At 33.1% G+C, this 18,228-nt stretch overlaps 1 protein-coding gene across 7 annotated transcripts in view; it reads right to left on the bottom strand.

The window, feature by feature from the left end:
- ATAD2B (ATPase family AAA domain containing 2B) overlaps positions 1–18,228 on the bottom strand; it is a 162,595-nt gene that overhangs the window by 125,729 nt on the left and 18,638 nt on the right. For 6 of the 7 annotated variants that reach the window (XR_011504147.1, XM_014866423.3, XM_070512532.1 and 3 more), the window contains exons 2-8: positions 16,263–16,414; positions 11,010–11,059; positions 10,499–10,652; positions 9,029–9,131; positions 8,046–8,154; positions 5,583–5,699; positions 2,636–2,711 (exon numbers count right to left, since the gene is read on the bottom strand). Coding sequence is in view for 6 of the 7 variants with exons in the window: in XM_014866423.3 (XP_014721909.1) it covers positions 2,636–2,711; positions 5,583–5,699; positions 8,046–8,154; positions 9,029–9,131; positions 10,499–10,652; positions 11,010–11,059; positions 16,263–16,414 (761 nt within the window). In the remaining variant the exon portion in view is untranslated. Of the gene's footprint in view, positions 1–2,635; positions 2,712–5,582; positions 5,700–7,086; positions 7,129–8,045; positions 8,155–9,028; positions 9,132–10,498; positions 10,653–11,009; positions 11,060–16,262; positions 16,415–18,228 lie in introns of all 7 variants that reach the window. The other variant, XM_044772008.2, reaches the window with a different exon arrangement.

The following is an 18,228-nucleotide window of genomic DNA, read 5'->3' as shown; positions in this document are numbered from 1 at the left end:
AAAGGCACGATTCATAATAAAGTTATCAATTATAAGTAGCTATGGACAACAGAACACAGCAACAACATCCATAAAGCAAAATTTATAGCAGACAAAAGGAGAAATGGATATAGACATCCTAGTACTAGGGAGACTTTAATTCACCTTTTCTATCCCTATCAAAAGTGAACAAAAAAGTAAGAACACAGAAATGAACAAAAGTATAATGATATAGGTAACCTAAAAAGATAGAATAACATACTGAATCGATTTCAACCTGTATCCTAAAAATAGAGATTACTTCATTCTTTTCAAATGCCTATAAAACATTCATGAAAATAGACTGTATATTCAACCAAAAGGAAAAGCTCAATAAGTAGAACATTGCAAACAACACTCTCTAATCACAATGCAAAAAATATAGAGATTAATTACAAAATCAGAAAAAAAGACAATCTCATCTAAAAGAACCAACATTAGGAAACCAATTAATATAATAAATTATTCCTATTAATAGATCTAAGAGGAAGCATCTCCACTAACCTTGACAATTTACTTGAAAACATTCAATCACAATTCTTGGGTTTTTTAGAAAATTCAATGATAAAAAAATACGTAAATCTTTAACATGATAAAACATTATCTTTCTTAAGCATCACCTTAATGGGAACATGCTAGGGGCATTCCCAATAAAGTGAGGTACAAAATTAATATACAGAAATTAACTGCTCACATATTACAAACAACTACCTGAGAGAAAATATAACAAAAGAATGAAGGAGGAGAAAAAAAAGGATGGGGGCATCATTTACAAAAGCAACAGCAAAGGTAAGCTACTCAAGAAAAAAATTAACAATAAATGTGCAAGAATCACAGAAAGAACTTTAAAACACAACTGAAGAACATTAAAAATAAAAAGACCTTAAATAATGGAAAATGATATTCAAAGGAAAATTTAAGGGGACCACAAATATTACAATATATTAAAAAGCCTCAATGACTTAAAATAGTACTCAATAGATGAATGGAACAAACATCCAGGAGCAAACCAAAATGTATAATTTGATATACGATAAAGGTGGCAACTGGAATCAATGGAGAAATCATAGACTCATTCAATAAATGAGGGTGAGACAACTCATTTTCTATCTGGGAAAAAGATTTGGATCCGTACAACAAATCTTACACCAGGATAAAATTATAATGGACCAAAATTTAAGAGTAAAAAATGAAACCAAAGAAATAAACAAAGGTGAACTCCTTTAAAATTTTGGCTTTGAGAAGGCTTTTCTAACTATGATTCAAAATCTAAAAGCCTTAAAAGAACAGACTGATAAATTTGACTACAAAAAAACAAAAACTTCCTGGTAAATAAGACCAAAAGCAAAGTTAAAAGACAAACTATGAACTGAGGAAAAATACTGCAATTTATGACAAAGGACTAATCTATTATATAAAGAACTACTAAAAATAAATAAAAGAGCAACATCCTATTAGAAAAATAGGCAAGTTTTATGAACAAACATTTCAGAAAAAAGCTTTTCCTTGGCTTTTAAACATATGAAAAAAATACTCTCATAAAAAATACAGAAATTAAAATAAACCAAGATCTCATTTTCAACTCTCAGACTGGCAAAAATTCAAAAGTTTGAGAATAACATTTTGTTGGAAGAAATATGAGGAAAGGTACTCTCATACATTGCTGGGTGGGTTGCAAACTGACTCAAAACTACTGAAAGTATCAAAATTACAAACTTATATTCTCTTTAAATCAGAGATTCCAATTCTGTGAATTTATCCTACAAATATACTTGTACACATGTAAAATGATGACTATGCAAGAGTATTCATTATATGGTATTTTGCAATAGCAAAAGACTGAAAACAACCTCTCAATAAAAGACTAGCTTGAAAATTATAGTTTATCTACGAATATAATATTATGCAACTATAAACATAAGTGTGAAATTTCTCTATAATAAAATGAAAAAACAGTTAAAATTAATAAAGTGAAAAACCAAGGTGGAGGACAATGTGCACAGTACATTTTATGTAAAAAGAAAGGGTAACAATCGACATACGTATTTGCACATATATACATACACATATGAACATGTTCTCTGAGAATACACAAATAAGGACGTTACTATGGGAAAGTGAGAGTTACGGAGGTTAGAAGAAAGCTTTTTATGTTCATTTTTTACTTTTTATTTTTGAGCCATTGGGAAACTATTACTTCTTCAGAAAACATAACAGATGAGATAAAGTTTCAAAAACAAAAAAATCTCCTTTATACCTACACGTAAAAGAGAGGGCAAAAGGGGAAAAAAAGTAGCAAAGACTAATTGAACTAATGCTTCAAATGAAAGCAATATGAGTTGCTTAGATTCAACTCTACTAAGAGACCAGAGAGCTGAGTAGCTTTAGGGAACAAAATTTTTAAAACAATAACTACTCCAGGCAAACTGAAGCAGGATAATAATTATTAGTCACTAATTAAAGAAAGAAAGATGCTACTTAGTCCCTCATTGGCATTATCATTAACACGATCAATGACTACATTCTGATTATAATGTAATCCCTATGTATTACTTAAAGAATATATCTAAATGACAGCTGTAAATATTTCCTCCTTTCAAAAACCAAGAAAACATACCTGATATGGCTTCTTCTTGCTGGAGATCTGTGAATATCAAACAGTGTGTTTTCCCTCTTTTTTTGATGAGCTGGTACTTAAAGAAAAAAAAAGAATAACTAATTAGAAATTGATAAACTGATGCATTAAAGGAACAGACTTCTGTTAACTTCCTGAATAAGAAGCTAGTCATAAGTCTTCAAGTTCTGAATGCTGTCTAGAAAGAGCACAACAAAAATTAAAACTGTGATAATACTATAATTTGCAAATAAACATTCTAAAAAGATTTTAACTCTTTGCAACTTTTGGCTAAAGACTTCTCAGATACAACATCAAAAGCATAATGCATTAAAAAAATTGATAAATTGGAGTTCATTAAAATTACAAATTCTGGGGCTGGCCCTGTGGCCAAGTGGTTAAGTTCACATGCTCCACTTGGGTGGCCCAGGGTTTAGCTGGTTTGGATCCTGGGCACGGACATGGTACTGCTCATCAGGCCATGTGGAGGTGGCATCCCACATGCCACACCTAGAAGGACCTACAACTAAACTACACAACTACGCACTGCGGGGATTTAGGGAGAAAAAGCAAAAAAAAAAAAGGATTGGCAACAGTTGTTAGGTACCAATCTAAAAAATAAATTGCAAATTCGCTCTTTAAAAGACATTATTAAGAGAATAAAAAAACAAAAACAAGCTATAGACTGATAAAATATTTGCAAATCATATATCTGATGGACTGATATCTAAATAACATGAGGAACTCTCAAAACTGAATAAGAAGAACACAAACAACTCAACTGAAAAATTGGGCAAGAAATGTGAACAGACACTTTACCAGAGACAACGTTAGCAAATCAGCACATAAAAAGATGCTCAACATCATTAGTCATTAGGGAAACATAAATCAAAACCATAACAGATACATAATAAAATTAATTTTAAAAACTGAGCAAGTGTTGCCAAGCAAAGGCAGCAAACGCAACCCTCACACACTCGTAGTGAGAAAGTAAGTGCTACAATCACTTCAGAAAACAGTTTGGCAATTTCTAGAAAGTTAAACATACACCTAATCACAAAACCCAGCCATTCTACTTCTAAATGTTTATAAGAAAAATGAAAACATATGTCCAAAGATTTGAATATGAACATTCATAACAACTTTATTTATAATATCCAAACACTAGAAATGTCAGCAATCCAAATGTCCATCAAATAATGAATGGCTAAACAAATAGTGATACATTCAAACAATGGAATGCCACTCAGCAATAAAAAGGAAGATACTATTATTATATTCAACATCATGGATGAGTCAGAATAATTATGCTGAGTGAAAGAAGTCAGACAAAAAAAGTATACACTGTATATAAAATTCAAGAAAATGTAAACTAATCCACAATGACAGCAGATCAGATCAGTCGCTGCCTGAGGATTAGGAGGGGGGAGGCACAAGAAGGTTAGGAGTGGATTACAAACAGTCAGGGTGAAATTTGGGAGGTTGATGAACATGTTCATTATCCTGATTGTGGTGACGGCTTCACACGCACACAGTCATCCCTTGGCATCTGCAGGGGATTGGTTCCAGGACCCCCGTGGATACAAAAATCCACGGATGCTCAAGTTCCTTATATAAAATGGTTTAGTATTTGCATATAACCTACATACATCCTCCTATATACTTTAAATCATCTCTATTTATAATACCTAATACAATGTAAATGCTATGTAAATAGTTATTGTATTGATCAGAGAATAATGACAAGAAAAAAAAGTCTGTACATGTTTAGTACAGATGCAACCATCATAGACCTTTCAATCTGCAAGTAGTTGAATCCCAAGAAGCAGAATCTGCGGATACAGAGGGCCGACTGTATACTTAAGGTATTTCAAACTTGCCAAATTGTACATGTTAAATATGTGCAATGGCAATGGACTATATTTCAATTATACCTCAATAAAGCTTTTTTCAAAAAAAAAGTATCTGGAAAAATGGTTCACAATCTTTTTTATGAACAGACCTCTCCCATTTTTAACAGGGCTATCTGTGACAGTAACTCCTAATTAGAGTAGAAGAATGTCTGCAGACTTGGGCAAGCTTCTAGTGAGAGAACTCTGATACACCCCTTCCAGAGAATCAATCATTGTCTTAGAGCACCAGAGTTGGAGTAATAAGACCTAGGTTCTTTCCTGAAAACACTATGCTAAGTGAAGGAAGCTAGACCCAAAAGGTAACATATAGGCAGGTCTACAGAGACACAAAGTACATCAGTGGTTGTCCTGGGTTGGGTGGATGGGAGTAGAGAAGTAACAAAATGTTCTGGAATTAGACAGTGGTGATAGCTGCACACTCTTGGGAATATACTAAAAACCAATAAAGTGTACAAATTAAAAATCAGCAAAATAGTGAATTTCATGATATGTGAATCATCTCTCAAAAAAAAACTGGAGGAGTTCAATAGTGATGAGATTTCCCAAGTGCTGGAAAAAAGTCAATAAAACAGTACTTGTGGAGCTGATTACTTGACATTAGATTTAACAGCATTAAGATAAACTTTTTCCTTCTCAAAAAGAAAAAAAACCTAGGTTATTGGCCAAGCCGCAGCCTTGGATCACTTTTGTGACTTTGGCTAAATTACTTTACCACTCGGAACATAGAGATACCTACCCTAAAGAACTGCTGTAAATCAAAGTGATCAATAAAATATAAAGTAATACAAAAGTATGAGCAATATTTATTATTACAGTTCTTTAAATAAAATGTACATGTTCTATGTAATCCTATATTGCAACTACGTACTTCAACTTTTTTTTCAGTTGTGTATGTGAATAGAAGCATATGTAGGAAAAGATGTATGGAACCTACAAGAGATTTCATTCTTTTAAATTCAGCAACATTAATTTTTTAAAAGGGTGGAGCAGAATAAGCTAGTCAACTACAAAAAGGAAAGTTATTTAGAGTCTCCTACCTATTGGAGGTGCCTGGTATCGATCCACTGTTTTTCTTTGTCTCAAATTATATGGTCTATCATTTTCTTCTCCTTCTGCCTCTTCAACTTCTATATCTCCATCTTCCTCTTGAGATTCTAGTTTCCCCCAAACAAAAGAAAAAAAGCACTGTTTTAATCCACAAGAATTGGTCCACTCTGGAAGTGAATATTTACATTTTATCTTTTATTCTTTCTGCACAGGTGACATTTAAAAGTGTCAACATTTTATAATACGGCGTAAGTAATATAATTAAAAATCAACCTGGGTAGATGTAAAAGCAAATGCCTTTTCTACAAATAATCAATATAGTTCTCTGTTAAATAAATCAATATGACCATATTTGATCTCTTGATTTACTTATGATCTTTTTGATCTCTTTGGTCATACAAAGCAATAATAGAAGATGATTCAAAACATTACTATAGCAAAATTAATTCAATGCCCAATTAACCACTGAATAAGGTTAGTTATTCAAATACCATTTGGTAGTTCAAAAAAATATCTTACAAGATAAACACTAATGTTACAGCAAGAGTAATTTTTGTTGGCAGTACAATATTTGTTAGGCTTCTTGACAACAGGTAAGCACGAATTAGTTAAGTTTTGGTAAGAAAATGCAGGTAGGAATTAGGAGGGAGCATGAAGCAAATTTTTGGGGTGTTGATAACAATTTCTTGACATAAGTGATCACTTTACAATAATTCACCCAGTTACACACTTAAAAAATAAATTATAATGTACATAAATCCTAAAAGTTTATTTTTAAAAAGTGGTTTGGCTATAGCTATGATGTGACATCTATTCACAGCTTAACATAAAACTCTGATGAAAATTTATCAGCTTATGGTCCCCAAACGCAATATACTTTTTTTTTTTCTTTGCTGAGGAAGACTGGCCCTGAGCTAACATCCATGCCCATCTTCCTCTACTTTATATGTGGGATGCCTACCACAGCATGGCTTGCCAAGCGGTGCCATGGCTGCACTTGGCATCCGAAACGATGAACCCCAGGCCACCGAAGCAGAACATGCGAACTTAGCTGCTGCACCACCAGGCTGGCCCCAAATTATACTTTATGATTAACTTTTTAACCACAAAAATTGTCAATATAACACAATCATATTAAGACATAGAAAAAAAATTTTAAACTACCAGTAATGCTGAAATAGGAGACTAATAACGCAAAAGACTTTACATTTTACTAGTGACATCTGAAAGCTTATGCTGAGTTTTTAAAAATCTTTATTACTAGGTTATAGAGAAAATCAAGAAATACAATATTACTTATCTACATAATAATATAAATTACTTGCACCCAAATAAGTTGCTTTAAACCTTCAAAAAAGTTACTTTTTGAAAAACACCTGCACAATAACATATTATTACGGAAAGAAATTTTATACATGGCAAATCTACTTTGGAAACTCTACAAAGGTGTCCAGTTAATGAAAAGGCAAAAATCACATCATAAATCTGTCTCACCTATACTGATTTTCTCCAAAGGAAGCAACATAGAGGTTCTAGCTGTAACAACAATAATATTTGCTCAATAAAGTACCTTCATTAGAAATATTGGCTCTTCAAAACTTGCTAACAATGTATTAATTACAGAATTTGGGAAATAAACCCATTCTTCTCCATCTAAGCTATATAAATAGTGCGAACTAGTAAGATTTCCTGGTAAAAGATAACTACCCTGTATTTACAAAGCACCAAATCTTCTGACAATCCACTTTAATAAAGAAGATGAACGCCTACAGAATTACATCCTCCAGATGTACTGGTCAACAATTTATAATGCTTGGGGGAAATGTGCTTTCATCGAGTTCCCAGCTCCAACCCTACAAAGTCACTGGGGCTTCTTCAGTTCAGAACACAGACAGGCCTCAGAAAAGAATACTACACCTCCTTTCACTAGTATTAGCACTCCCTCCTTCTCTAAACGTGACTATTTGCTCCTCAGTCCATCACTAGATTCGTGACCCAAATAATCAGAGATTTAGAGGCCATAGATAAGGAGACTATGGATAGAGGCTTTTGGTTAGAAGATACCTAAATACAAAAGAGGCCTCACCTAACAAGCAAGGCAGCCCATGGTAAAATGCCACATCAGATTAGGTCGCCTAAGGACTAACGATAGGACTAATAAGGACTAACGATAGGACTAATAAGACACACAGAGTAATAATGTCTAGTGTACAATAAAGGTATTTTTCCAAATGAAGGAATTGAAAACTCAGAAAACCGATCAAATAAAAATTATTCCAAATTATACAATATAGACCTCTAAAGACAAAAATCAATATATACAAATACAGACCAATATATACAATATAGACCTGTAAAGCCAAAAATCAATATAGATAACTATTACTTGTATATCTTTTTCTTCCCTCCCATCTGAACTTTCTACTGTTTATTTCATAAGGTGCTTTACAAACCTTCTTCTTCACCCTCAGTAGAGACTTCATGATGATTCTGTATCCCGTAACTATTTCTTCTTAATGACTTTCTTCGCCTTTTCACTCTTGAATACATATCCATGTTTTCCTTTTAAAGAGAAAAATCTGTCAAATATTAACATAGAATTTAGTCCCGGCTATAAATATTGTTAACCTGATGGGATATGCCCACTCAATAAAATTTACTGAGTACCTATGGGCAAGGCACAGATTTGTGAAAATGGAGTTTCCTGAATTCAATAAATGTAAAGAAGAGGAAAAATAAAATTTATAAAATATTTGAAATTTAAAACTACAATGCCACAGACATACTTTTTCCCTCGATCAAATTACACCCTAGTAGGACGGAATAAGATAAATCACAGATGACTATAAAAGAAAGTGAAACAAATGCCATAAAGAAAGGTACACAGCACTCTAGAATACAAAGAGATGACCCTCCTCTTGCTAAAAGTGGGCAGGGGAAGGAAAGCAGCATTTGAAATGAACCTTGAAACAGGAAGGATTCCATTAGCCCCTAACCAGAAGTCTATACGGGAACAAGGATTTGTTTATATTTGGGCAACAATGTGTGAGAAGATAAAGTTGAAACCAGATTATGACAGTCAAAGCATTTTTAATTAATTCAGTACAAAATGAAAAACCATTAAAGGTTCAGATCAGAAAAGTGACAGCATCAAAGCTGTACTTTAAGAAGACTCTCTGTCAAGTCCCAGTGGAGTTGCCCAAAAAAACAAATAAATAAAATAGGAAGACTCTTCTGGCAAAAGTGTAGAGGGTCTTTTGGGAAGGTTGTGGCAAGTAGAGTATGGATAAAAGAAGAAAGCAAGCAATAAAATTCCAAACTAAATTAGAAATGAAGAAGGAGGATCCAGAAAATCCAAATGCTGCTCACTCTCCCTTTGAATTCCTCAATAAAAATAAAAAATACTCACAAAGGTTGTTAAAGTTAATACACTCACAAATTCTGTATCTGTCCACATTCGAAGTCGTTCTACTTCTCCTGATCGACGATTCCGTCTGATGTTAATGTTGTCCATTTCTTGTAACACAGCTTCAGCAGTACTACAATCATACAATAAAACTAGGGTTTAGACAATTGCGGGACCATACACTGTGACATACATGTAAAAGAGCTCTTCATCAATGCATAATTAAATCATCTCTGATAGGTATATATAACATCCCAATTAAATATCTCTTTCTGAACTAGCATCCATCAGAAGATGATGCCCAAAAAGAAGATCGAACCAGGATATCTTCTACCTTAATATATTCTACAAAGCAGAAGGCTTGTTTATAAGGCTCCAAATTTTTAAATCCATGATGCCACTACAAATAACTGACTACCAGATACAAGGCACTGAAAAAAAAGCAACCAATTCTTTTTATTTGAAGATGGTGTTATATAGGATAAAAGATCTGTGAAAAGTTTAAAGCCAATATAAGGTTAACTGAAGAGATATTTTTAGAAATTAGAGAACATGACATTCACAAAACACATGCTGACATTAGCACATTTTATTTTTTAAATTTTTTAAATTTTTCTTTCTGCTTTTTCTCCCCAAATCCCCCCAGTACATAGTTGTATGTCCTAGTTGTGGGTCCTTCTAGTTGTGGCATGTGGGATGCCTCCTCAGCGTGGCCTGATGAGCAATGCCATGTCTGCGCCCAGGATCCGAACCAGCAAGACCCTGGGCCGTGGAAGCAGAGGACGAGAATTTAACCACTCATCCACGGGGCCGGCCCCCAGCACATTTTATCCTTTAAACACACTTACCTAGCACTTACCATATGTTCTGATACTGATCTAAGTACTTAACAAATAATAACTAATACTCAAATTTGACATTACCACTACAGAATATAATTTCACCTCCTGTCGAATAGGGATTATAGTGACCTCCCTTCTCCAAGTCATTGCAAGGATTAAGTAAGACGGTTTATTATCTGAGAAGAATGAAGTTTCACTGCATGTAGATGCTGAACAGTCACCTAGTCTCACTCACTAGCTACATCCCACATACCCAGTCTCAAAAGACCTTCCATTCAAAATCTGGACTAAGCAAAACTATACTTACTACATATATCAATCATGGAACCTAATGTTATTTAAAAATTGTCAAAAACACAAATGTTAAACGAGTAAATAGTAAAGGACTATAGTAGTGAAGATAGAATAAAATTACTTTTTATATTATCCAACTATGCACAAGAGCTTAAAAAGGATGAGAAAAATTTAACTATTACATAAACTGTATTAAATCTGGTAAACTGACCAGAAACACAATCATTGCTAACCACTGTTAATTAGAATTAAGTTTTACAATAATTGTACTTATTGCTAAGTCAGTGCTTAAGTTATTTTAAAACATAGCTGGTGTAAAAATCAAATAATTAAATGAAACTGCTTATTGCATAAGCATTCATACCTATTTACTAGTTGATCAAATAACAAACTCTGGTTCACGCTTTCAAATCTGTTTTTCCTGGAACGACAACTTTTTCTGACTTCCATGTCACCATTTATACAAGAAAGGTCCCCATCTCCCTTCTTTTCCCCTCGAAGGGGATGGCTTCGAAGGGCTACAACAAGAAAGAGATTTCCATTTCAAAGTACAAAGTATAAGAAGGAGAAAAAAATCAAAAAATTACTTTTAAAAGACTACAAAAAGTTTAATATAACGTCTTAAATGGCATTAATATCCAAAAATCTAAAATTTTCTATAACTACAATCTGTCATAATAATTTAAATTATTCCAGTTGCACTGATTTCTCAACATTTAACAATTACATATGTATTTACTATGACTGAAATCCAGTCACTTCCAATTGTATTCTGAGCATACCAGTAAAACTCTCTATTTTATCCCACTTTAACGCTTACTCTAACAACATTATAAGAATTTTAATACTAACCAGTTTCATAACAGAATACTCACATAAGCTACTATGTCCGTTTGGTAATGTAGCACCAGGCTGAGAAGTTAACCTAGAACACAATTATATTTAATATGCAAACACATCAACATTCATTTAAAGAAGCAAGAAATGCAATACTGGTGGAATCATTTTAATCCTTAAATCATCAATAATATGATATTACTTTTTTAAGAGTAAAAACAACATTTTTTACTCTAAGCTTGGTAATGTACTAACTAATAAAATATACTAGCTAAGAGTCACTTCGTTACTTCAAGAAAAGCTTTAATAGCAGATTATAAACTGAATTTACTCTTCAACTCTATAAATTAAAATTCAACGAAAAGGCTTAAGTTTTACATGTACCATGAAGTTAACTGATGCCATAAGTAGCAATGGTCACAGACATTTACTATTGGTTTTAGTTGATAAAATAAAACTCAAACAATGACAAATTTATTTAAACAGTAAATTTAAGAATTTTAAGAAATTTAAGAAAAAAGTACCATTTAATAATTTCTTCAAAATGTTTTACTACACATTCTAAACTGACAAATGAAAACTTAACTAAATTCTCAAAATAGTCATTGTACAATTCTTCCTTTGAGGTGGAGGAAGAGAAATGTTAAGTCACTAGGAAGATAGTTATCAAAACGTGAAGACGAAAATGTCAGAGTGTGCCTTAGTAAAATTACAAAGTTCAAAAACAAAAACTAAATTGTTACATAACAAAAGAGCTGTCAACACAAACTTACTAAGGTATTTTTGAAATACCCAATAATTACTATTTTTGCTAAAGATAAAAAAAACAAGGGGAAGAACATTCAGAAAATAGTAAATACACACGATTGTCTTTTCTTCCACTACCCATGTGGTTTGCACAAATTTGTTAACTAAAATATTTTTAACTAAAATAGTCTAACGTTTTTGGTAACTCCAGCACTCTTCATGTTAAATTATAAATGTTAAACGTTATAAACATTAATTATAAATGCCTCTGTCTAAGAAAGGTCACAGCTAGGATAACTAAGGATATGAACAAAAAATTCAAATTATTATGTCTTCAGACTGTCAAAAACACAAAAACAAAAAACTCCAGTCCTCCTTTCCCCTAGAAAACAACAAAACTATCTTGTTCTAACGCACTACCTCTTGGAAAGTATTTCATTTTTAGCACCTTTCTATACAAAGCACACAATTCTCCTGACTATGAGTTTGACCTCAAAGTAACAAAACCGATGTATTAACAGGTCATTTCTTAGAAGATCAGACATGTGAAATTCTCTAGAAGCACTCTCAAAACCCATATAAACCACAGAAAAAAACAATTTTTTTACTTCATAGCCATACTTTGGCTTTGGACCCAACATAACATTAACTTAGTTCGATCAGTTTATTCACAAGTCTTGGCTCCAAATGAATTTTAGCTGTACACAAAACCAAAAGTTTGAAACTTTTCATACTTAAATTATTGAAAAGAATAAGATGCTAATCCTAAAATCATTCTACAAAAGAAATTTAAAACTTTTCCAAACAGCAATATCATCAGAAAAAAAGCACAATAAGCTTTTTGTCCATCTGAAGAAGATAATGATTACTTGGCTTTCATTTTGTTGTTAATGAAAGATCTGTTTTAGGCTGGGGGGGTCTTCAATCAATGCAACTATCTTACAATCATAGATTACTGTTATCACTTTATCATTATCATTTCTCTTTATAAAAAGGAGAAAGAAAAAAAGGAGACAGAATATGAACGACTTGGGTATATAGAGAGAATACTGGGATTTTTAAGGGTTGGCCTGCCTATACAATAATATATGTGGCTTAAAAGTCTCTTGAATTGGGGCTGGCCCAGTGGGGCAGTGGTTAAGTTTGATGTTCAGCTTCTCGGCGGCCCAGGGTTTGCCGGTTCGGATCCTGGGTGTAGACATGGCACCGCTTGGCAAGCCATGCTATGGTAGGTGTCCCACACATAAAGTAGAGGAAGATGGGCATGGATGTTAGCTCAGGGCCAGTCTTCCTCAGCAAAAAGAGGAGGATTGGCAGTGGTTAGCTCAGGGCTAATCTTCCTCAAAAAAAGAAAAAAAAAGTCTCGAATCAATGTTCCCAAAAGTTAATCAGTTCAAATGTAACCAGGTGGGTTCACTGCTTAAATGAATCTTCCATTAAATCCTTTATGATTATGAAGTCTCCCTTGTTTTTTAATTTTTTATTTTTTCCTTCGCCCCATAAGCCCCCCACAGTACATAATTGTATATTTTAGTTGTGGGTCCTTCTAGTTGTGACATGTGGGACCCTGCCTCAGCATGGCTTGATGAGCGATGGTAAGTCCCTGCCAAGGATTGGAACCGGCAAAACCCTGGGCAATGGAAGCAGAGCTCTCGAACTTAACCACTCTTAACCACCTCGGCCAAGGAGCCAGCCCCGCCCTTCTTTATCTTCAAAAAGTGGAGTGGGTGGGGGATACTTCCCTATATCTCTGTTTCCTAAATGTTTTTAAATGGAGACTGTATCACTTTACATTAGATGATTATTACATTAGCATTTTGCATACCTTTAATTACCTAGAGTAAACTACCAATGCAATACCAGACTTAAAAATCATTACTTATTCTCCCTTTCCCATATAAATCCAAGGCATTTATTGATTTATGAGGGTTTGAAACCTCAATTCAGCAAAAGTCTCAGTTTGGAAAGACCATAACCACTACCACCTTTCAACTCTCATGTGCCTAAGCAGTCTAACATAGGTGGCTACAATTCTGCCTAACCTCACTTTTCCCTCATCATCTGACCACAAAACAAAATTGTCACAGGTTACATTTACATGTACAGTTAGTCTTAGCAAAGATTTAATTTTGTCTGTATCTTAGAGTATGTCTTTCTATTATTCAAATACATGCCACATTCTCCAGGTTGCCTCCTCCAACACACACGCACGCACGCATGCATGCACACATACACACATAGCCTCCAAGTTAAATAAACGTCTAATAGCTAAATAAATGTCAGGTGATAAAAGTCAATAAAATGGGATTCTGTACTCAAAATATTTGTAAGCTACAACATCTATCTAGGTTAGCATGTATATTTGTGAATTTCTACATATAAGATAAAGAAGAATACATAGTAAAGAATTTTGGGCAAAAAAAGTTCCTCATTTTACAAAACATTATCATCATTGTATATGCTGATAAACTTGACCCTTCAAATATATAAGCCCAGATTTCTCCCCAAAAGAAAACTCATAATCTATCTCAAATCATTTATGAAGACTTCGCAGTTCCAGTTCCACTCTTACCTCTATTTTTATCCAATTATCTATCTCTAAAAGAAAAGTTACTTCACCAATCAACAGTAATTTCTTTAAAGAATTTAGTGGTGGTGACAAAGTCCTTTAGGATTCATTATTTTTCATAGCTAACAGTATTCATAAAGAATTAGTAATTCTTATCTATATTCAATTTCCCTCTAAATGAATTATATTTGTAATCTGTAACAAAATTATTTTAGTGAAGAAACTTTATTAATTTTACCTTAGATGCTCATAATTACCTTAGATTACCAAAATAAAGAAAAATAAATCAGGATTCTCAGGTTCACAACATAAAGACAAACATAAGCCCTCAAATAAATCCTGAATTTTGTATTTATAATATCTCAAAATCTAAAATATTTTTAACAGAAGTTTTCCTTAAAATTCAATTCTGTTGAATCTAATAAGTCAAACAGCATTTTCTTTTCAGGTCATCTAAAACACTAAAAGATTCTAACAGTGTATCACACTCCTAGATGAAAGTTTAACTAAAAAAAATTTTGAAATTGTGTTAACTGCTAAACATTATTCTTCTGCCAAAAGAGAAACAATAAATTTTGTTAGTGCTCATTATTTCTTAAGCTTTTAATTCCAAATGTACTTAGTATTTTTTTAAAAGGAGCATGACACTCTAAGGTACCTAAATGGAAGGAAAACTCTCTCTCTCCCACCAAAATCTTTTGAGCCCTTTTTATATGAAGAACATGATCACGACCAATTTCCATAAAGGCCTTATGAGTGGATAAGATGTGGGAAATCTAGTGCATTATACACTTATACTTGAATTAAACTGTTACAATTATCTTACAGTTAAAGGTCAAACTTTAACACTAAAAGAATATTTTTTAGAAACATTCATCTAGAAAAAGAAATGTAACTCACTCATTTAATAAATACAGGATACAGATTATAACAGGTAGATCAAGTCTAGAAGTGTAATTAAAGGGCAGTGTTCATTTTAAGTAATGTCTTTACAGTGATCTGTATCTGCTTCATCTCACAGATGAATGAGCATGGGAAAGGAAAAAAAAAAAGTGAACAGACTATGATTCACAAATTTTTCTACTCAGTGCCCAAACAACACAAAAGAAATAATTTAAAATAAAGTGGTACCTTTTCTGGAACATACTGAAATAGGTACAGACTCTCTAGGGACTAGTAAATGTACACTGCCTGTCAAAGTCTATAACCCCAAAGATTTTTTCATTAAAGAGCAAGAGTATCCATTTTGATATAGAATCAAAATATTTTTAAATACTTCAAGGAGGAAAGAAACCAAAGGATTTCCCTTTTACTTTTGTTTGCAGTCGGCACATCATTAGCATTTCTACATCAAAGACTCCGGAGAAAAAAGAAACTAAAGACTCTGAGATCAAAGTTTAAATCTTTTCTCTGTGTGCGCCTACCCTCTCTACATTAAATTATTGCCACTTACTTTAGTAAGTGAGTAAAATTAAGTTTTCCTGATACATATTGAACTCGACACAAAGCAAATTTAAGCTGAAAACAAGCAGACAGATGAAAAGATTTCTTTAAAAATTAATTTAGATTTTATTATATTTTAGTATATCAATTCAAGTGGAACATTTAATAATTTTAGAAACGGGAGATTTTTATCTTATTTTCAAATAAAAAATATAGTTCTAATCATCTGTTTTTATTTAAATTTTCAGGACTATAAACATGAATGCATATTCAGGACCTACCTATCAAAACCCTTACTGTTTTAGTAATAATAGTTTCTATTACATACTATATATTTTTATAAAACAAATATATTTTATGACATATTTAGAGGTAATAAAATTACATACAAAAAGTACAAAATAAGTTTAATACAATTTATAAGTATTTCTAGACTAGTGGCTTTACAATTTAAGAAAATTAGCATTAGTATCAGCCCTGAATCACATCAAATAATTCATGAAAAAATAATCAATGAGCCACCACTTCTCACCTGGCCTGTCCAGTTGATATGTTCCATTCCTCTCGCTGACCAGTACTTCGTGATTTTGATTTGTCTTTGCAAACAGAATCAGGTTGTTTCAAAGTGCGTTTGGCTGGAGGAGACACTTGGCTATCACTTAGACTACCATCAACTTCAGCTTTCTGAAAGATAAAGTTAAAAATATATTTATTACTCCTATTGCAACACATAGAATTCTTCAATTCTTGGATAAAGTACAGTATTTATTCAACGAATAAATATTTACTGAATGAATCACTCTACAAGTGTAGCAAAATGCAATAATTTGTACACAAAAAAGAGAGAAAGATTAAATTTATAATTAGAAAGGTATATTTTGTTTCCTGTTTTTATTTTAAAATAGTTTCAAGCCTACAGAAAAGGTGTGTGTACCTATCTTTTTATGACACGATTCTTCATTTCTCTCCTAAATATTCCAGTGTGTACCTCCCAAAACAAGGGCACTTTGCTAATTAGCATCATATAACTCTCCCAATCAGGAAATCAACACTGAAGTAACACAGAGCCAATCCACAGATGCAGTCAAATTTTATCAAACGTCCCAACGATGTCTCCCTTTCCTTTCTGGTTCAAGATCCTATCCAGTAAGACATACTGTATTTAGTTATCAGATCTCCTCTGTCTGCTTCAATGTGAAAGTTATTTAGTCTTTCCCTATCTTTGATGTCCTCGACTGTAAAGAAAGAGTACAGGTCTTTCATTTTCAAGGATGACCCTCAATCTAGGTCTACCTGATGTTCCTCATAACCAGATTCAGGCCATACATTCTTGGAAAGAATGTACAGAAATGATATTGTATCTACTATAACCTATCCATTATTAGGTATAATATTGATCACTTGGTCAAACTGGTGTCTGCCAGGTTTCTCCACTGTAAAATCACTATTTTTCCCTTGGTATTTGATTAGATTTTACGTGAAATTATTCTCATAATTCAACCAATACCCCGTTCCTCATCAAACCTCCACCCACCAGTTGTAGCATTCATTTACTACTCTGGCCTTTATCCAATACCATTATGATGGTGATTATCTAATCCCCTCATTCCCTCTACATTTTTTAGTTGCCATTCTACTTTAAAGAGCTTTCCCTCCCCACCAACCCAATTCATTTACTCACTTATTTATATCAGTATGGACTAGTGGATCCTTATTTTATTCTATGGGTTATAATCCATTATTCTATTTACTTTCTCGCTCAAATTAGACAAGATTTGGCCATCAGCAGTCCTTTCAAAGCGGTTCCTGTAATCTTCTGTCATGTCCCTATCATTTTGAGTAGCTCCTTACCTCCTGGCACAAAAGAAATCTCTAGGCTCATCTTGTACTTTCCCTCTCTGACCCTAGAATTAGTGATTTCTCCAAGGAGCTCTGGTTCCTTTTAGTCTAGGATAGTATTTAGAAACCAAGATCTGGACACTAAGTGTGCTTACTGTTACTGGGGTTTCACTGCTATTGAGTCCTCTCAGCAGAGAGAGCTGGGAAATACATGAATATATAAACATACACATCTATATCTATTTATCTGTGAATAATAAAAGTCAAATGTGTGTACACCAATGATTCTAATTCTAATTCCATACCTTAAGTTTCTTTCTAGAATTTCCCCCTTTATGTTTGTAAGCCCTTCTCAGAGAGAAACCTGGCTTCCACATCTTCAATATATTTATTTATTTGCTCTTTCAGTTAATCTGTTTAACTTAACCAATCTCTCAACCAGAGACCTCCATCCATCACACTTCCATCATTCTCCCCCCAGCTGAATGTCCTCAAACTACAGGAAGGTCACAGTCTCTGCAAAGCAGCTCTCCTCTTCACCACTCAATTCCTGAGATACTGGGGTGTTGGGGGAGATTAAACTTTTCTTTAAAGAAGATTTAATTCATGTGTTAATACTTTATCACTTGACATTATAGATCAATATTTCAAAGGTATAT

This window comes from Equus asinus, chromosome 6 (assembly GCF_041296235.1).
Source record: "Equus asinus isolate D_3611 breed Donkey chromosome 6, EquAss-T2T_v2, whole genome shotgun sequence".
NCBI lineage: Eukaryota > Metazoa > Chordata > Mammalia > Perissodactyla > Equidae > Equus > Equus asinus.
This window is presented reverse-complemented; position numbering and strand designations above follow the sequence as displayed.